Source organism: Epinephelus fuscoguttatus, linkage group LG23 (genome assembly GCF_011397635.1).
Source record: "Epinephelus fuscoguttatus linkage group LG23, E.fuscoguttatus.final_Chr_v1".
NCBI classification, from domain to species: Eukaryota; Metazoa; Chordata; class Actinopteri; order Perciformes; family Serranidae; genus Epinephelus; species Epinephelus fuscoguttatus.
This window is the reverse complement of record NC_064774.1, coordinates 30,629,804-30,651,226: the sequence shown is the minus strand read 5'-3', so window position 1 is coordinate 30,651,226 and position 21,423 is coordinate 30,629,804. Positions and strand designations below refer to the sequence as shown.

Genomic DNA, 21,423 nt, shown 5'->3' with positions numbered 1-21,423 from the left:
CTGAACATTTCACAGAGAAACCCCAGCAGGCCTCCTGAATCTGAAGTAAAAGAGCTATAAGAATCAGCAAACAACTGTACGCCCTTCATCTCGACCAAGTGCTAATGGGCTAAATAGGCATCTTAATCACTGATAGGATAATTACATCTGGATGTAATTGGAGCATGGCAGTATTTTCTCCTTCATTTAGGGGTGGTGAATTACACAAGATGTCTGGAGATATTAATCAAGTTTAAATTCTAATCTCAAGATAAAAGTTTCTTTTCACAAGTTTAAGACAAGTTAATTAAAACTCTAAGAGCTGATTTACTGCTAAATGTGGTGAAGTAAAGGGAGTTTTTTCCACTTCAGGTCACATTTCAACTCTTTAACCAAGGCTACATCCACACTAATAAATTTTCTCTTTAAAAAGCATTACTATTGCTGTGTTTACACCTAGTGTACACACTACTCCAGTGTTTTGGAACCCCTGAAACAGAGATTGCTTAAACTCTATTAGTTTAAAATTCGGTATAGTCTGAGCAAGCAGAAACAGAGACTTTTGGTAACAATTATGCAGAAACCTACGTTCACTTCCCAATTAGGTTTTGTCATAGCTGTTTAACCACAAAAATTAGCACATGTATATGGGTTTTTAAATGCAGGGAAACCCAATATACATATGCAATAGACTGCTTTCCATTTGCCAGTAGACTGAAACCAAGTACACAGCTCTGCAGCAGACAAATATGCCTTTCTGTTTTTCATTCATTCATGCATTCATTTTGTGTAACCGCTTATCCTGTTGGGGGTTGCGGGGGGGCTGGAGCTTACCCCAGCTGACATTGGGCGAGAAGCGGAGTACACCCTGGACCTACGGTCAATTTAGAGTAACCAATTAACCTAACCTGCATGTCTTGTGGGAGGAAGCTGGAGTACCCACAGAAAACCTGCACTGACACAGGGAGAACATGGAAACGCTACATAGAAGGCCTCCCCCACCCTGGGGTTTCAACCCCCACCCTGGGTTCTTTCTGTTTTTTTAATTGTTTGTTTTGTTTTTCTGGTGTGTCACGTTCAGTGTCACGAACGGGCCAGAAAACAGGTTAGTAAACAGTAGAAAGCAGCATGGAGTCCAGTGAAAATGTTACAGTGGTTACTACTTTTTATATATATCTTACCTATTCAGTCTCTCTCTCAAACTTGATGTCGTCTCAATTTGGAATGATGTTTGAGCGCTGCTTGCATGGAAATGGACGGTGTTAGCGCATCCAACTAGGTGTTCTATGTCCATCACTGCCGATGGGAGCTGATCAGAGCAAATACTTGTTACAACTGCAGAGTCATTTGGCCTGGGGGTGAATGCTAATCGTAACCTTTCCCACTAAAGACAAAAGCCGGATGTTAGTGGCTGATAATGGTTTTTGGTCCAGTGGGAAAGGGGCCTTTGTCATAAAATGCCTAGCCAAAACATCATTGCGAGGTCTACATACCTTTTGTGACGGATAATGCACCTTGTACTGCTTTGATATGTTGCTGTATTTGCTTTGTAATGACTTCCAATCTGTTTTCTGCCGCCTTAATCGCCTTATACTCGTGTTACTTTCAGTAACAGATCCACCTTGTCGTCGGTCCAAGCAAAGAAATCTCTGTTTTTTTCAGCATCTCCGTAGTATTTTCTGTAGCTAAGCAACCAACTGCAGAATAGTCAACCTGCTTCCTGTTTACACCGGTGTGTGAGTGGCCACTGTACCTGAATGGTCATACGATATGCATGTTTTGGCGTGTTAGTATGGACAGAGACGAACTCTGAATTGGTGTTAAACACTTGTGTGTACAGAGATAATTTTTGCTTTAAAACGCCATTTTAAAATGAAATCATATTAGTTTGGATGTGGTTAAAGTCTCAAAAGTGACGGATTGCTGTTGCAGTAAAATGCAGACTGTTCTCCTTGTTAGGATCTGGCAGACGAGACAACCGCATAGCTGCATGCACCACCAGTCTCAAGAACAGTTTGCACCACCATGCCTTTAAGCTTCTCAACTAATAAACCCTTATATTTCACATCACGTCTGCTAACTTGCTGCCTTCATTATTGACTGTAAGAATACACTATCAACATGACTAAGGACAGCTTGCCCTTCAAACATATGCGTATTGAGATGCCACTGCAGTGATGGTGACTTGATTACTTCTGGTACTTCCCAGGATTTGTCTATATGCAATCTTAGTATTTGATTGTATATTGCAATATTGTCAACACTGGCTGAATGCTCCCAGAGATAGTCAAGGGATAACTCCTCTGTTTATAGAGTGGAGCAAATATTTCTACAGTCTCATGGTGTTTAGTATGTTGTCATACCACCCCTAACTGGTGCATGTTAAAAAGGAAGCAGAGGTTTGAAACTGCTGGAGCTGCAGCTCTGCACTTGGATGGTATTAGCTGAACATCGCTGTGATTTATCGTTCATATTAATTAGTCCTTTATTAAGACCAGGGCCCAGTTAACACATGAGGGGCCCCGGGCTGTGGCCTCCTACTAAACCTCTTGTTCCTTTTACTCTCTGTACAATGTGTATGTCCTGTGTGTGTGTGTGTATATATTTATATTGGATTATGCACCATTAACACAAATTAAATAGACGCTTTAAAGGCCAACATCAGGGCTGTAGGCTACATACAAGTCTTAAAATGTCATCTTGTTGTGTTATTGGGAGCCAGAATAGAAAGAGTCGTGGTTTAATACGATAAGACAAAAGGACTGGATGGATGCAATCATCAATAATGCTATGGTAATGACTGCTAATAATGAATAATGAATAAATAATGTGTATTAAGGTTTATCATGTCCACCTAATCAGAAATTGGGGAGGTATTAAGAGGAATATTGGATTTCTCTGTAATGCTTACTTTTTAGCGCATTAGCTAACGTTAGTTTTGATAGCAAAACAAACTGGAGGAAACTGTTCAAGTGTCGTCTTCCTTTGTAAGATTGGCACAGTAATCAGCCACAAAGTTTCCTGTGACATCATCCATCCACTGAGAGCATCTGGGTCGGCCGGTCTGGTCCCGTTGGTCAGTGGTGAATCATACAACTTACACTCGCGGCCCTGGACAGTGAGCAACTTGACATGGTGTGTTCATGAATTCAGTCTGACACTCTACACTAAAATGAGAGCCCTGTTGGTCGAAGAAACAGAGCGTTATATTTTTACACATTCACTCTGCTCGACACTCTGCTGCTCCGTCTCCCCAGCCAGAGTGCGCTCTGCTACTCCGAGAGTGTGGTGCTCTGGATAACCAAACAGTACATTCCAACAGCGCTTTGAATTTACGAATGATCCAGTTTAAGCCAGAGTGCTCCAACACTCAGAGGGAAAATTTCTGAACGCGCCACTCTTACCCTCCTCCACTGTTTAAAACAAGCCAACAGAACTTGCTAGGTTGTGCTAACTAATGCCTATGGAGAATCGTTTTGCCTCCAGCTAAGCCCCGCCCACCAAAAAATAGCATACTGTTTACTAACAGCGTAAGGTCTACTAACTGAAATAATGAAGTTGTGAAAAATATCATACAGATAGACAAATGTACATTTATAAGCAGCAGCCACCTTTTTCAGGAATTTCATTTCAGTTTATATTCTGCTGTTGTGACTGAGAACTGTCACACAATAAAGCTGGTGCCTTTGGGTCCCATGATGGTTTTGGGCCTCAGGGCAGCTGATCATTTTGCGCAGAATAACTTAGGTGAGAAGTGAGGACAAAGGAAGTATACACTCCACTTCTTACTTCATCAGACAGACACAAAAAATCAAATCAAACTAAACATAAATAGATACATAATACACACATAATGGAAGCAGATGACACAAATGTGAGATATTGTTACTCATAATGTCAGTGTTCTGCAGTCTGCTCCATTTATAAGGTGAATGTGTGCAAAGGTAGAGGAAGGAAAATCCCATTAAAACACACAGTGCCAATCTGTAGTAAACAAGAAATTAGTGCTTCTAATTTGGCTGGTACACCTCCAGGCACACACGTACAAGATTATACTGAGACTGAACTACAAATCACATTAACTGTGTGTGTGTGTGTGTGTGTGTGTGTGTGTGTGTGTGTGTGTGCATAGGTGTGTAACAGTAATGGGAACTGCCACTGTAATCGCGGCTGGGCTCCACCCTTCTGTGAGAAGCCAGGACTCGGCGGCAGCGTGGACAGTGGACCTGTCCAGTATGACAGTGAGTTTACACACACCTGCGCAAACTCTCCCTCCATCTGCACACTAATAAGATAAATTAGTAAATGTGTGTCATATTGCAGGTTTCCCTTCCATATTACTGTTATCAGATTGTTTTCTCAAACATCTCACTGACACACCACATCAGCAGCATTATGTTTAAACCTCATCTGTTGGGGATGTGCAGGCCACTGGAGCCAGCAGCTTTATGCCATCCCTGTCAAAACAGCTTGGCTGTGTTTTCTAAGTGTTGCTTGCTGTTGTGTCCGAGCAAGTCATGATTCTGCACAATTTATTACATGACAAGGAGACAAGAGAGATGTGTGAGGAAGTGTCTCCATCTCACTGTGGATGTGAGGTCAAAAAGGAGGAGAGACTTCATCAGTTCTACGCAATAAACTCATTTTTTTTTTTGAAGACAGATGCCTGTGAGAAACGTTTGAGGAGATTTGTCAAGTCTGATGCCTTAGTTGAAGTCCGAAATCAATAATTTGGAGTTGGTATTCCTGACTTCTGATACACACGTGCCCCATTGGATCTGTTCAGGAAAACACGGACACCTGCATCAACTGATGTTTGCATTACAAGTCTCTGAGCTTCCCAGGCATGAACACAGGACTAATGATGCCATAGTGATGTCATCAGGGTTATGTCAGCATTGGCTTGAGACTACAAATTTGTAACGGAAAGTCTGAGTAACACACTGTGGATGGGGAGTTTGATTGACGTGGGTTTAATTTGGCAGGGAGGGTCCAAAACAAAGACATGTTCAAGTTGCATCATGGGAATTGTAGGAACATTAATATTAACCATTCATTAATAAATCTGTTTCTGTGTGTTCTTAAAAAAAAGTTATCTTTTACTTCTTTACTGTCTCAGCAATAATGAAGTTATCATGGAGTTTTCACAGTGTGATGATGCAATAATAATGATGTGTCTACAGGTCAGGTGGGGCTGGTGGTGGGGCTGCTGTTTGCCTTCCTGTTGGTCCTGCCTGCAGTGCTGCTGCTCTTCTACTGCTACAGGATCAAGACTTCCTATTACCATAAGTGGCTTTCCCAGAGAGAGAAGAACAAGAGCAACAAGTACTGTATCCTGTCCTGTCTGTCTGTCTGTCCGATAGTGGTTGGCCTGTCATGATAACTACTTTTGCTACAAGATATACTGTCTCAGAAAAAATGCAAAAAAAAAAAAAACATTATTCAGGGTATCTGCAGAGTCTTGAAAGGCATAAACTTTATTAATCGGAAAATATGGCCTTAATTTATTTTATATCAGTCTTTTAAATGTCTTCAAAATTCGAAGACATGAAAAGCAGGATTTTATGATTTTTTTTATCTGACATTGCATCATAAAATCAAAGTAATTGGTTACATCTATGTTTTTGTGAAGAATTTAAATGAATGCCTCTCACATTAACAACACACAGATGAGAAAAAAGGAACCAACAGCACTCTTTTTTTTTTTGTTTACGGCCGGGATGCTCAGAGCAGAGGATCCACTAACTGCATATTCAACAAAAACTGGCTATTTAACCAAGATTTTGTGGCATAACTGAAACTCAAACTCGGCATGATGGGAGTCAAGGCAGTGCAATCCAACATGTAGAGTGAGAAACACAAAATTGGCAAGAATTTCTTAGTCCTGTTCTGCCCTCGTCTCCTTGACAAGACCAAAAAAGTCATTGATGTCTGTTGAGGGTTTTTTTTTTTAAATTTTGTTTTCGTTTGTGTATTGTTTTTTCTTAAATTTTGCTTATTGTTAAATTGGGTTTGTTAAAAACCCTGCTGTTTATTCAAATAGGCATATAAACACAACGGGCAATATCAGCAAAATGATCAGGTAATGCCCATATATCTATCGTACAATGAGTTACTACGTAATTATCATGACAAGCCTACTGTTTGTCCGTCTGTCAGCTAAAAACACATTACACACATTACTGGAACTACATCCTGAACAGAGGGGGAATCATGGAAGTACATATATGATTTACAGGGGCACTATTGCATTATTGAAGGTTATTGTACCTGTTGACATTTCCATAATTAATCATAGTAATAATTACAGTGATAATCTTTCAGTCAGAAGAACTCACAGAGGTTAGAAAAGAAAGATCTTTTGTATCATTCTTGACGCTTGATTCTCTCTGTCTTAGAGCTGATTTATTTGTCGAAAAACAACAGTGTTATTACTATGCAGTGGAGCCTTTGCATATCACACTGTCTGCATGACAAGGGAGGGAAACAAAAAGTGAAATAAAGAGAAAATGAATCATGCATAGAAGAAAGAAAATATTTCAAAAAAAGGAAGGAAAAGTAAAGGAAGGGTGGAAAGAATGATGCAGAGAAAATGTGGCGGTAGAATGGATTTTAAATAAGTCATGGAGGGAGGAGGAAAGAAATGAGAAAGGGAGACAAGGAAGGTAAGTGCTGAATTACAGGAAGGAAGGAAGGAAGGAAGGAAGTACGCCAGCACTCTAAGCAGATTGATGCATACACCAGAACTTTCCATTTTTACATCAGCATAAATGGCAGCATTTTGTGCTGCAGCTCACCTCAATCAGAACCAAACAAAATCCATGTCCCCATAAACCTCGCTGCTTCCTTTATGAGCACTGCCATATAGCTCACCCAGAGAGACAGCCTCGTCATAACACTGGCTGAGTTAGTGCCTCTGAAAATACTCAAGTGTTCCACAGTGATTTACAGAACAGAAATGTGTCTGGAAAGGATCCAGCATTACAGCAAGCTTTTAAACACCCTGACCTTCCAAATGAAGACTGAGAGAAAGGCTAAATATTGGTGCTGTTGGGCCTCGGCAAGATTTTACAGTAACTGCAGCTAAAGCGAGACAGAGGGGAGACGACGACGTGAATGGCTCACGACATGGAAAATTGAGCCGCTACGATGATTAAAAAGACTCTTAACAGGAGCAGCTGTGCTGAAAACCCTCTGCTTTTTTTGGTTTTGTTCCACGGCCAATCGTTTTGGGTTCATTTACAGTTCAACAGCGGAACAGCGGGTGGCTTGAGCTGATTAAAGGCCTCTCTAAGCATATATACATCCAGTATGCTTGGAAAGCCTTCCAATCAGCTAAGAGCCTGCAGTGTATACATACACTGACTTACCAGTTTAATACATACACCTCTACAGTCTAATTCAATCCAGTGCCACAATGCTGCAGTAAATCTTTCCTTTGTGAAGCTTCTAATGTTTAGGTTGACTGTAGTTAGCTGTGTTGTTGAAATAGATTACATGTGTCTGTTAGAGTTAGAGGTAGAGTAGAGGTAACTTGTTGATTTTAAAGCTTCATTAATTGATATTTTTATGCCTCTGCGCTGCGCCTGAGCTGCGGCATTTCAAGAACACCTTTGGGACCTTCTTCAATTTGGCACAAACATCCACGTGGACTCAACAGTGGACTCATTTGATTTTGGTGGTCAGAGGTCACAGTCGCTGTGTTGCTTGCATCCATCTCATTCTTGTGAACGCAATATTTCAAGAACATCTTGAGGAAATTACTTCAATTTGGCACGAACGTGCACTTGGACTCAACAATGAAGTGATTCGATTTTGGTGGTCAAAGGTCAAGGTCACTGTAACCTTATAAAACATGTTTTTGGCCATAAATTAATGATTTTAAGTGTGACATAATGTCACACAAATGTCTAAAAGGATAAAATGATTAAGTGATGACATTGTGTATCCAAAAAGTCAAAGGTCAACCTCACCTTGACATCAGATCATTCTCTAAAAACACTTTTCTCTACAGTACTTGTCATAACTCAGGAACAGAAGGGGAGACATTTGGTCAGATACTGAATTGATGACACTAATCTTGGGTGTCCACCTTCAAACTGTCCTGACTGTATACATCTTCTGTGCTGCCAGATTAAAAATGTGTGTCAAGGATCCATGTTTTAGAATATGTAGCTTCTTTGTATCAACATCCATATTTGAAGCATTGTCTGCTGTCATGGCTTCACATGAGTCTGGACAACCATGGATGTAAACTGTAACTTTACTGGTTGCTGGAGGCAAACAGCCACGAGGTTGTAATTATATTTTTTTATCTGCTCTCATTTCTCTGCTCAGGACGGAAGCATCGGTGGAGAAAGGAAAGAACGGCCATCTGAATCCTGCCTTTCACCTGAAGGTGGTTGGACCAATCAACAAAGCCAGCGGCCACAAGGGGGTGAGTGGATTGTGTGTGTGTGTGTGTGTGTGTGTTTGTGTTTGTGTTTGTGTGTGTGTGTGTGTGTGTGTGTGTGGTAAAGAAAGAGAATAAAGGGTAAGTAGGAAGGAAATAGGAGGGTGGTCACTGTTTCTCTTGCTGTGTTTTAGTGAATAATAGAGCGTCCATGTGGTTGACCTTTATAGTAAACTGCCTCATTTTGCAGCAGCTTGTTACTTTGTGTGAACACTTAGAGTTGGCCTCCTCCCACCTTCACAACACTTCTCTCCACTAGTTCAATGTGCCTATAGCATTATTTCATCATGTTGTTTCTTCCTTAATTTTATAGCATTTATTTCGCTGAAAGGCTTGGCAGCTCAGGGTTAGGGTACATTTGTCACTGGCAAGGAAAGAAATACAAAGGGAGCAAGAAAGGAAAGGGAGGGACAAAGGATGGAAGGAAAATGGGAAGGGATATCAATGAGTCTTAAATACTAAGAATAAACGTTTATAGACAAAATACATCTCTGTGGTATTTACTGTAACACTGAGACCTTAATATTGACTTCACAATGTTAAGCTCATCTTTTGTTATCTAACCAAAGGTAGATCACTCCCAGTTTTGGAAATGTCAGACAATAATAGTGCTTTGGAAAATGGCATGCAAAGTGTTCCAATAAATATTAAGATATGAAGTCCCCATGTTGATACTATAGTAACATACTTTGTTGCTGTTGTTTCTTTGAATAAATTGTATCAAGATGCAGTACATTTGGGGTTAAAATACTTTTAATGTTGGGTGAAAAATCTGCTGAGCAGTTGAGGAAATTTCGCTCCACAGACCCAAGATCAAAGGCTAGTAATGGTTGAAGAAGTCTTCTTTTAGCCCAGTATTTCATTATTTCTCTAACAATAAATAGACATGACGGAAATAACAAAGCTAAATAAAGAATGTGATCAGATAGACCAAACAACCTACAACTGTCATCAGACTCAGTCTGATCAATTATTTCAAATGCTAACCCTAAATTTTGATTGCTGCACAGAAGGATTAGGCTACTCCACACCTTATGCCTGCTGAGTCCCGCCTACCTAGAAATAGAGAGATTTTTCATGAAATAACCAAACTTGTTTCAATTTTGGCAGAAAGAAATGTGTTCATGTAGGACCACATCTCTAATTAACCATAAAAAGCTGACTGAGAATATACGTTTTCAGGGCTTTTATTGATAAAACTTTCACCTACCATGAAATAAGAAGAAGCGGAAGAATAATGAGAAATATTCACATTATTCAACTTAAATCGTAACACTGTAAATGGAATAAAAGTGAATCCACTAACAGCACTGTTTGAAAGGAAATACTGTTGTCAAAAATAAAAAAAATTACCAGTTATTACTGAGCAGACAATTCAAACAACAATAAAAAGTTTGAAATACATCCAAAAAAGAGGGGGAATAAAGCCATAAAATAATATCATAAAAAGTAAAATATTAATTGTTAATTACACAATTTATTGGAGGGTATAAGAAAATAGTAAAAAGTAGTAATAAAAAGTAAAAGCAATGCTGTAAGATGAGTTTTTAACAGGCTGTGAGAAAAAAAGTGCTCTGTGACAAAATGGGTGACAGATAAGGGTTGGTGGTAACACCATTTCTCTCTTTGCTCATTTTGGCAAGTAACTATTTATGTTTGTCCCATTTTAGTTGGAGAAAACTTTCTCTTAACCATAAATTCATGTCAGAGATTCAGTTTAAGGGAGTTAAGGGCACTGATTCATTCAGGATCAAATGTGAGATAGAGTTGGGTGTCATCAGCATAACAATGAAAATTAACACTATGCTTATCAGTATTGAGTAAATTAAGTCACATGAACCATTTTCTTTATTTTCTGAGCCCACTAGATGTAGGTATTTGTTTACCAAAGGGTTAAAATTTAAGTACCATCCTGTGTTTTGAGATAAGAAAGAGAATGGATGAACACAAATGAAGATATAAAAAACTAAAAAGTAGCGGACCCAGGAGGGTGCCTTGAGGCTCTCCATGTAGAATATTCTTTGAGATGAGAAGCTTTGAAATAAGACAAAATAATTACAATCTGATAGAACTGAAACCAGTTTAGGACCCATATTTCCAAACTGTTACTAGAGCAGTTTGACACCAGACTAAAACCAATAAACTCTCTGATAAAGGGTTGCTGTTTAAGTGGTCTGTCAGTTGTATGTAGACTAGCTTTTACAAGATTTTGCAGAAAACAGCAGGTTGTTTTTTTTTCTTTTACTTTAAGCACAAACTTTAAAAAGTGAAGTTTGTTTTCTCTTTGCTTTGATTCTAGCTTCCTCACACCAGCAAAGAGGTCCTGCCTCTGAGACCAGGCCCTGCGCCCAATGGCACCCAGCCAGTCAACATTGTGCGACCTCTGAGACCCACCCAGTCACCCCAGGGTGGTCCCCGGGACCTCAAGGTGGTTCGTCCCCCTCTGCCAGCTGGCAGGCCCCCAGCGGCCCCACCAAAATCCCCTGCAACCCCACAGAGACTCAGCCCACCCAAGAAACCTCTGCCCCTCAACCCGACACGGTCTCCACTGGTAAGGCTCTTTGTGACCTCTTGTTGTTATAATTGAATTTTAAAACTATAACCTATAAATCATACCACAGAATGTAAAAGCCAGAATGGACTTAGGGAGCAACATCCAGGCAGGGAGCCACAAAGGATTTATACTTTAGGAAAGCAGAAACTAACACCTCTTTTCACATTAAGTTAGAGACAGCTGTCCTAAGACATTATATGTAGGAAGAATGGTGCTACTGTGCAGGCATAATTATTTATAGTGGTAATGTTAAAAAAAGACCTCAGTCTTATTTCCATTATTTCAGTCACCAACAGGGCATCGATGTGAGCTGTCAGGCAGCCAGACAGATAAATTAGTCTCCATGTTACACTATACAGTAAGAGCTTCATAAAAGACATTTTGTGAGCTCAGGTGTTAATACAAGACAGTGAAGCACTGTGCTCCTCTGTAACAGTTCTGGACAGCATATCAACCATCCCAAAATTAAAGAATGTGGTATGTAAGAGACATGTGACCCTATTTAAATGAAATGCTTGGTGCTAAAGTGCAGGGTGGAAGTGCATTTAGGGCATTTTCAAATCCTCTTTGCTAGTTAAATGGTGCACAAACTGGGTGCAAAGTAAGGTGCAAGAGGCAAAGGAGTTGTATTTAATCCCTTTATTAATCTTAGGTTTGGTGCAGCATCTGCAGTGATGCATGTGCTGAGCCAGACTGTCCTGGGGAAGAGGGATCTGAGCCAGAAGGTGAAGCTTTTGATTTACAGGTCCATCTCCACCTCAGTCCAAACCCTCACCTATGATCATGAGCTCTGGGTGGTGACCGAAAGAATTAGATCACAGATGCAAGCGACCAAAATGAGTTTCCTCCACAGGGTGGCTGGGCTCAGCCTTAGAGATAGGGTGAGGAGTTTGGACATTCAGAGGGAGCTCGGAGTAGAGCCGCTGCCCCTTTGCATCGAAAGGGGTCAGTTGAGGTGGTTTGGGCAGCTGATCACGATGCCTCCTGAACACCTCCCGTTGGTGTTCCAGGCACGTCCCACAGGCAGGAGGCCCCGGGGCAGAACCAACATGCTAGAGGGATTACATATCTCATCTTGCCTGGGAACGCCTCGGGATCCCCCAGGAGGAAGTGGTCTGTTGCCCCCACATCCCAGCCCCGGATAAGCAGATGAAAATGGATGGATGGATGGATGGATGGATGGATGGATGGATGGATGGATCTTAGGTGTGTTTTGGGTGTAACAGACTTCAACCAATCAGAGTGTTATTTCCCATTCCCTTTTAAAGCCAGGTGCACCTGCAGTTGGCGCACTGCGTCGGCAAATTGCTTTGTGGAACATTTAAGCAGCCAAACTTCCAACTGTAGTCATGAATTTGAGAGTGGAAACAGAACTAATTTGTTATGCTTCTGAAATAATCAATGAAATTAGCTGCTCCTCATGCGTAGATGTGACAGCGTCTGTCTTAAAGCTGTAGCTGGTAACTTTTATGAAGATAACTTATGAAAATAACTTTTTGTCATATTTGCTAAAGTTGTCACTACAGCACACAGAAGTATATGAGACAGATCATCTGTGATAAAAATCATGTCCCTCCTCCTCTTCTATCGCCACTAATGGCATGTGCTAGAATCTACCACAGTGCACTGGCAACAACCAATCAGAGCTGAGGAGTCTGTAATGCAGCTGATTAAATATAAATCGAGATTCTGTTACTGCATTGCCTATTACTCTCCTCAAATGCTTTCAGGAACATATAGTGACTGTTTAGCTGTCAAATGAGAATGTTTTTGAGTTGGCCACCGTGTTGGATACAGCCGAGGGATGCACTGCCCACTGCCCACTGCCTGGAACACACTTTCTCATTTTACAACAAAGTAGTACATTAAAATATGATTCTGAGAACATTTCAAGGTGAGAAACACTCATTTTGGCATTTTCCATTTTTTCTCCATTTTCACTTAAAAGGCGAATTTAGAATTGAGCTGATAAAAAAAGGAGGACAAGCAGTTCCTCCTACAGAAGGAAGTCAGACATCCACTTTAAAAAAAAACAAGATGTCATTCCGGATGGGATTTAAATTACAGGACGACCAGCGATTGCTCAGAAAAACAGCAGGAAATGGTGGCTGTAATTATTAGTGGGTTGGGGAAAAAAGTACACATCCACGCTCTGGATGTAGGTAATGTTAGAATCACCCAGGAGGGAGAGTTGAGGGAGTAGTGTGGAGGGAGAGACCTGATACTGGGTGGGGTAGAAGGGACAGGTACATGCATGTGCTCTAGAAACAACAAGAAGTTTGTTGCAGTAGCTGTGACATGGAGGTGATTAGCGCCTGACTGTCGCAATTTGCTTCAAAAATCATAGAAAAACCTCTCCATGTAACTGCAGGACTTGTCCAAGAATGCTCAGGTATTAACTTATCTCCAGTGTTAACATGATCCAGTGATGGTCGTCTGTACACACCTGGGTGGATTGTAAAAAGGAACTGCTAATAGCTGATTCAGCATACTTTTGATGGTGCAAATTACCCAAAATGTCAACAAATATAAGTTGTAGCTCAGGCACAACTCACTGAATCTATGGTACTGTTATACTTCCTGTTTACAAGGGGTGGGCTGAGGGGCTGCAGATGTCCCAACATCATATGAAGGGGGATCACAGTGTCAGACTTTGAATACTCAAGCTCTAAGAGAACTTGCCCCTGACTACAGTTAAATGCCTAATTTGTAAATGTAATTCAGAGCTACTGCCAAATACACAGAGCTAATGAGTTGACTCTTGTACTGTGTGTGTGTGTGTGTGTGTGTGTGTGTGTGTGTGTGTGTGTGTGTGTGTAGTTCTGAGATGAGTTACAGAGATTTCATCTGAACCCCGCTGAAATAATGAATAAACTGCACTATGTGTCTTATCTGATTGCTTTGTCATTGATGCATCTTCTCTCATCAGTGCTTCTCCGTGAAGTGTAAAATGCTTTCAGTGCCAACTTCGGAATATTGCTTTTTCTTGTTTGTGTCAAATATCTGATATTTAATTGGTGTTTACTCTGTGATCTGATCTCTGTGCTGTAGTGTTAACTGTAATCTAATGTACCTGTGTGAAGTGGGGCAGGAGTTCCTCTTATCAGCTAGCTCAACAGATTCTGGAGACAAACCGTCCGCTACAGAAACTGAAATGGAGCTTCTCCTCCCTGCTGTGTCCATGTGCCAGGGAGTTGGTGCTGTGTACTGTATTGGCAGTGCTCCCACGTTTCTCCTTTTTGTTAAGCCTGTCTTTTTCTCTTTTTGCTGCTTTATATTCTATATCAGTTTGCAAAATGTGTGGAAATGTATAATAATTATTGTGTAAAAACTCTCGGGCTATTACTACTGTTTTTTTTTTCTTTAGCCACAGGTCTCTTTTCTCTGCCAAAATATAAAGATAAGATATAAGATTTTCTTGCTAAACTTAGTGACTTTCACACCCTTTTAGCAATTTAGCGACTTATTTCTGCTCAGAGTGAACTCAGTCAGCAGGTGACAGCACAGCCTCTCTCTCTCTTTCCTGTGAGCTCATTGGCTTTCCATAGCCGCAACCAAAAAGCATACTGCAAAACAGCCACCCTGTTTATTTTCTGTGTTCAACCTCCACATCAGCTGCAGCCGAATTTACAGGAGAGGAGAAATGATTGAGAATTTGTTGTAGACGACATTTCACAAAGTATATAAAGTTTCCCTTAACTCAACAGCTTATAGAGCTCAGCTGTTTTTTAAAGGAGTCTGAGGCCAGTTGCACAAAACACTTAAGATTTTCCTTAAAGTCCTAATTAGGGTTTACTTATAATGAAATCGAATGCGCACAACACCCTTAAGTCCTCTCCTTAAGGTTTCCTTAAAATGCTCACTCAAGTATTTATGGTTTTCTCCTTGTCTTGGTCTCATACTTAAGGAATGCCTAGACCATTGCACAAAAGACCTTAGCAACCAAAGCAGGGTAAGAAAAAAAAAAAAAAACTAAGTATGTAAGTAGAAGTATTAAGTAGTACCACAAATTACCTTACCTTAGTACCTTAAAGTACTTTAGTACAGAACTTGAGTAAATGGACTTAGTTACTGTCCATCACTGTTAACAGCTCTACTCAATAAGTATGTAATGATAGCAGTTGTGAAGTATTCTGTTTGTACTTAATACCAGTAACTAATATTTTTAACATCACAATTGACAATGAATCTTAAAAATCAAAAAGGTTTCTTTTCAATCATAAAGTCATGTGTTTTGAATGTACATAAGATGCCAAAGTGCATAAAGAAGCATCAAAAAAATATCCCCAGGGAGGTTTCCCCTGGACCCCCCTACAGTAGTCTGTGCTAAGCCCCCAAAGTCCTCAATGCTAGGAACATCCCCGTTGACACCTTGTCTGGTTGGAATGTCTCAGTGTCCAGTTGCATCTGACTGCTGAATAATGGAAATGTCAGTGATCTATATTTCTGTGTGTTCTCTTTCAGTTAGTGTCTGAGCTGCAGCCCAGATCGTCCCCCTTCCCTCCTCAGAGGCCGCTTCCCCTCAGTCCAGCCAGAGGAGCCTCCCCTACAGTGAGTCCAGCCCGAACCCTGGGCTCCAAACCCTCCCCAGGTCTGCTGGTGATGATGCCCCCAGCAGTGGGACCCAAACCTGTGGGCAAAGTCTCAGCCATCCCTCCTCTCAGAGTTCTCAGGTGGGCAAACACACATCATGGACACACACACAGACATGCTGTAGTGTTGTGTGTTCAGAGAAGCCTCTTTCAGTCATGCACACCTTTATGTTAGCCTGTTGGCCTCATATCTAAATAAGCAGCCTGCTCACTTCTATGTGAAGGGTCAAATCTAATTTTGGTAAGCAAGTTCAATAATGACACAAATAAATAAAAAAACGATCAGTAAATGAATCAATTAATAAGGGGTTTGGTGTAGCCTGGGAAGGAGGCAGCTGGGAAAGGCTAACAGGGTCCACCCTCTTTTCTATTTCTTTGTCTCCCTGTATTTAGTTTTCCTCTCTTTGTCTCCAGGGTGTCTCTGCCTCGGGCCCCCCAAATCTTTAGTAGGGGGCCGGCCCTCTGTAGGTCATCCCTTCTCATATTGGGCTGCTTCCAGACCCTCTGGGAGGGAACCAGTCCATCATGAGTTATTATGTTTTTGTTATTTTTCTTTTCTCTCTAGTTTTTTTGTTTTGACCCAGCCCCCGCTCATGTCCACCCAATACCTGTCTGGTCCAATAAAGGCCCCCAGGAACAAAATGTAACGGAGAAGTAAATGAATGGGAAAGCTGTGGCAATATTAATAAATAGATACATAAAAGAAAATTAAATGAATAAAAAAAAATAAGTTAGGTTTTTACATGCAGCAAAGGTGAATAATAATTTAAAAAAATAAAAAAAGAAGCAAACTAAAATATACACACAAAATAATAACCATTAAACAAAAGCCACAATTACCCTAATATTGCTGAAATCAACACATTATCATTATTATTATTATTATTATGAAGAAGAAAAATAATGTTATTCTCATCATTAATAAGAATAAGCATTGTTGATGTTATTTTTATTGTCAATAATAATTTTCTTATTATTATTATAATTATTTTTATTTTGAAGATTGTTGTTATTGTTGATATTCTTCCAATTATTTTTTATAAATAATAATAATTAAAAGATAGATTAAATTCTTATTAATGATTATAATAAACATTATTATTATTGGTAGTAGTAGTACTAGTAGTAGTGGTAATAATAATAATAAAAATAATAATTGTAATATTGTTCTTATTGTTATCATAATTCATAATGAAAATACAAATAACGTCATTCCGCTTATTATTATCATTGTTACTGTTCATAATAATACCATAACAACAACAAGCTTTACAGCTGTACTCACTGTGTGTAAACCACTTCACTGTGTGTTACTACTCTGATTTTAACTTAACCTTGGGAAGATGATACTTTTCTTAATACTATCTGACATGTTATGTAATGTTCATAGAATAGTTATTGTTTGTGGGTTATCTGTTACATATCTGTGAATTCCAGCCCTGTTTAAAGACATTTAATGACCTTCCTATAAAAGAACCAGGGAGGAGCGTTATCTGCCTCACAGCATTCCTATCTTCCCATTTCATGCTGTTCGGGGTGGGTGTGGGCACATAAACGCTTTGAGTTTACAAACCATGCAATTCATTGATTCAGTTCTTCATCAGCAATCAATTTTCATTTTTTATCAGTGACAGGCCCGCAGTGTAAAGGCTTGTACTCACTTTCTTCAGATGCAGAGTCATGCTTTTTGTTCCGTGCAGTTTATCTGTAAATGTAGTAAAAGTCAGGCAGGGAAACCTCAAGGTGATTGTTCTTCAGGTTTTATGGTTCCTCCACTTCTGTAATCTCGCAGATCGATCAAAATGTCTCTATATCTGGTTCTCCCCGGTAATACTAAGATCAGATTTCACATTTAACACCAGCTGCTGGTGTAACTCTGTTAGCTCAGAGACTTGATGAGAGGGAAAAGCCGCCTGTATCTGACTTTACAAATCCCCAGCTACACTTGTCTTTGTGTTCAAAGTAGAGCCCAACTGTGCCTAGAAAGCAACAGAACAGGTTCAAAATCAATCTCCCCGGAGCACACTCGCTGATAGTTGGTATTTGTGCTTATTGTTCCTGTTCCTATAATAACTGCTAGTTTTATGCCAAGAAATTCCTGCATGATTTTAATTTCATTAGGGTGCAACATCTGTTAAATGGCACTGACATCAGGTTCTGCTCTCTGAAATAAAAACATTCATACATCAAAATATTACTTTAGATACCTGAATGTCATTCTTACATTTTTCTATATTTCCTTACTGTCAGCAAGCCTCATAAAAAGACCCAAACCAACCAAAACTACAAATACAGCAGAACCTTGCCTGCTATTTTACTTGATTTGACTAAGCATTAAAGAATTCATAACTTTGGCTCACTTAAAACTAACTAAAAGCCTTATAGTTAAGACACTTACCACATAATGCCCAAGGTTTCAATCCAGCTGTGATGGCCAAAGCAGTTCTTTTCACTGTACTTTTCACTGTGCATCAGGCTGTAAAACCTGCTTATTTCTGCTATAAAGTTGGGCCTTTTAAAATGGGGGTCTATGGGGAGTGACTCACTTTTGGAGCCAGCCTCAAGTGGCCATTAGAGGCACTTTGTTTTGGCTTCAATTTTAAGCCTGGTTGCCAATTGGTTTCAAGTGTCCACTACATAATAACTTGTAAATGTAACATACCTGTGGTTTGCATAAATGTGCGTACAATGCCAAGGACCTGTGTCACATGTCCTACCTCTCTCACTTTGGTCTGCCTCTGTAGTATCCTGTCTCATAAAGGCGATAATGCCCTCGTCCCTACTTAAGTCAGGTCACTGTACTTCAGGACTGGTGTCAGGCAAGTAAACAATAAATGAATGTGGCCAAAACAATAGGAAGATGAGGAGCTTTTAGGGTTATCCGGCACATACTCAAAATGGCATACAGAAGCCAATTGAAAACATTTGATTATTAAGGACAACATCACAGTACAGCAACTCAAGTCCAAAGAGCAAAAACAAGCTCTCCAAGATTGTCAACATTGCAGGGAAGGTTTATTTGACAGCGTTGTACGCAGGAAGGCCAAACACATAATTGCAGGTACCTAACATCCATTACACTGCTCCCGTCCAGTTGTTGATTTAGAGTCCCGAAAACCAGCCAGAATATACAAGAAGTCCTTTATTCCCTGTGCTGTACAGGCAGTGAACACAGAATGATTGCATCAGGGAGCACTGTTATTTTATAAGATGTGCTCTCTTGTATTATTTATATAATGTATTGCTCCTACCTGCCTATTTGCACTATTGTATACTGTATATTTGTACGTTTTTAAAGGTGCTTTGTTTTATGTGTTTGTATCCGCCTTTGATTTGCTTTGCTCGTGAGAAGCCGAAGATACATTTCCAGTGAGATGGACAATAAATGTTATCTATCTGTGTATCTATGTGTAGCCCACCTCTCAGTTCAGTTTTGTTTAGACTTGGTAGACGCACCTCTTAACATATGGAAAACACTTAGTATGGGAGATGAGCTGGTAAGGGTCTACTAAAATGTGAACTGGGATGTGTCTGCATATAAATCTGACCAAGGTGGAGAAAGGCAAAACATCATCTATCTATCTATTTATCTAACACATGAAATGTGGAACAAAACAACATGTTTACCATCATAGTTTAGTATCTGGTGATTTTATGTATGTCATGATTGTGTGGAACTGAGTCCAAATTAACTACAGTGTGTGTTCATGGTGATGAAAGAACATGTCACCCAGTGTGACAGTGTGGCTCATTGACATGTTTTTAGTTGTTGAACAATGGAGCTCTGTGGCACAGAGAAAGAAGATATATGAAGACTCTGATACCGGTGGATACATTTATTGTCGGTTTTCATGGAATCTGTTGATACAGACTATCCGCAGCATTATTCTGAAATATCACAGTCTGTCCACTGTTTGAACATTACGCTAGAATCTCTTCTTTTTGTCCTTCTCCTTCCAGACCGGTCCCAGGTGCCAAACCAAACACAGCCTCGCCTCCACCACGAAAATGACCTTCTCCTCCCCCCTCCACCCTCAGAGGAGGCAGCAGCTGACAGCCTATTTGCACTAAAGAGACTTTGGCTGGTAAACCACAGAGCTGTCGCACATACCAGAGGAGGGCGAACACAAAGTTAAAACCTGAGACACAAAAGAACAAACAGGACTCTTACCAGTTAAGACTTCAAAATGAAACCTTACCTGCCCCTCCGCCCCTCTCATTCTCAATTTTGACCCCCTCCACCCTTCTCCTCCCAGCGCGCTAACATTAACCACAACGACGCGGTTTTGCACGGAGGCCTTGCAGACTGAGACAAGTGTTATCGCTGGGGGACGGTCACATTTGCCAAATCAATTTTTTTAGGATTATTGTTTGTTTTTTAATCTGTTAATGCTGTCTGTGTATAAAATATGCATTTTGTAATGACCGTTGTTTTGTTTACAGTTTGTTTTACGTCCCGTTTTATGATTTATGTCATGTGCCAAAGAGGTCTCTTCATACCTGGGGTGTGTCCCCGACGCTTGAAATCTTCTTATGTCACGTTGAGTTTACCGCAAGTCAACTCCTCCATATTTTTAGGTTTTATAATTTATTGTATTGTATGAGGAATGTCTAAAAAACAAATTTGGAGAAACAGCAGCCTACTGGGAGGAAGGAGAGTCAATCACACAGCAGCTTCTTTTCAACACTGTTTACATGGTGGAGGATTTGATGGATGCTCGGGACTTGCAGGGACACACCCCGGTCACTCATGTTGATTTGAATGTCTTTTGCTGAGTGTTATGACTTTTAAATTGTTACATAAAATATTTTTACAAAACTATCAAGTTTCCTTCATTTGGTCTCTTTTTTTAATTCCAGCTAAAGCAATATTTAATTCAAATGTATATGCAATTATATGATGACAGCCTGTGGGTGTGTTTAATAGGGATACGTATGAATGAGCTTCTGCAAGTCAGATCATGTCTCGACCAATGACTGTATATAAAGATGGACAACATGTCTCCACCTCCTTCCACTGAACAAAAAAGAAGCCAAAATATCCTGGATACGGCTGCTGCCATCTTGTGCTGGCAACGTTATTTGGAGCCCAGGGTTTCCACTGTCACAGAAAACCTGGAAAAGTCATGGACTTTCACAGTCACATTGTCCAGGCCTGGAAAATCATTGAAAGTTTTGGAAAGGTAATGTAATTTCATTGTGTGTAATGAAATTGTTGAATATTCACCCAGGGAATAATTAATTGTCTGTAGCTGATGCTGTAACATAGCTGTCATATGTGTCAATGTGTGACGTTTTGTTCACCACTGAGTACGTTTTGTCATTTACTTCATGGGTTCGTGTCTCCCTCCCGGTATGCCAGCTCACTGAAATTGTGTTTGAATAGAGACTGAGTCTGAGTGGAGCAAGTGGGGGAAACAAAAACAAAAACAAAAAAAAAAAACGATTTAATGCGTCTTTAAAATTCATGGAAAAGTTTAGAAATTGTGTTTATGAAAATGTGTGGGAACCTTGGGAGCCAGAGTCTATACAGCATCAAAAGCAAAAAATAAATACTTAAACCCACATCAGCTGAGATTAGAACTACCTAAAAAGACAGAAACCATCTTTGGGCAACATTTACTTGACATCCCGTCTGCTAACGTAGAGGGGGTGGAGTTTAAGACCAATACTGCATCCAGCCACCAGGGGGCGACCAAGATGTTTTGGCTTCACTTTTGCAAGTACCCCTCACTGCAATGTGCCATACAACATGGGCGAAGTCATAGTGTAACCCCGCCCACATTGACCACGTTTGACTTACTCAACATCACCTGAAAGAAGATGTTAATATTTTATTAAGAATG

At 40.1% G+C, this 21,423-nt stretch overlaps 1 protein-coding gene across 1 annotated transcript in view; it reads left to right on the top strand.

The window, feature by feature from the left end:
- The window catches only part of adam19a (ADAM metallopeptidase domain 19a), a 275,264-nt gene extending 254,874 nt beyond the window's left edge, over positions 1-20,390 (top strand). The window contains exons 18-23 of the mRNA XM_049568017.1: positions 4,112-4,220; positions 5,163-5,304; positions 8,317-8,416; positions 10,731-10,982; positions 15,450-15,658; positions 19,538-20,390. Coding sequence (XP_049423974.1) covers positions 4,112-4,220; positions 5,163-5,304; positions 8,317-8,416; positions 10,731-10,982; positions 15,450-15,658; positions 19,538-19,589 — 864 coding nt within the window. The 3' untranslated portion in view covers positions 19,590-20,390. The remainder of the gene's footprint in view (positions 1-4,111; positions 4,221-5,162; positions 5,305-8,316; positions 8,417-10,730; positions 10,983-15,449; positions 15,659-19,537) is intronic.
- Positions 20,391-21,423: the final 1,033 nt, after the last annotated feature.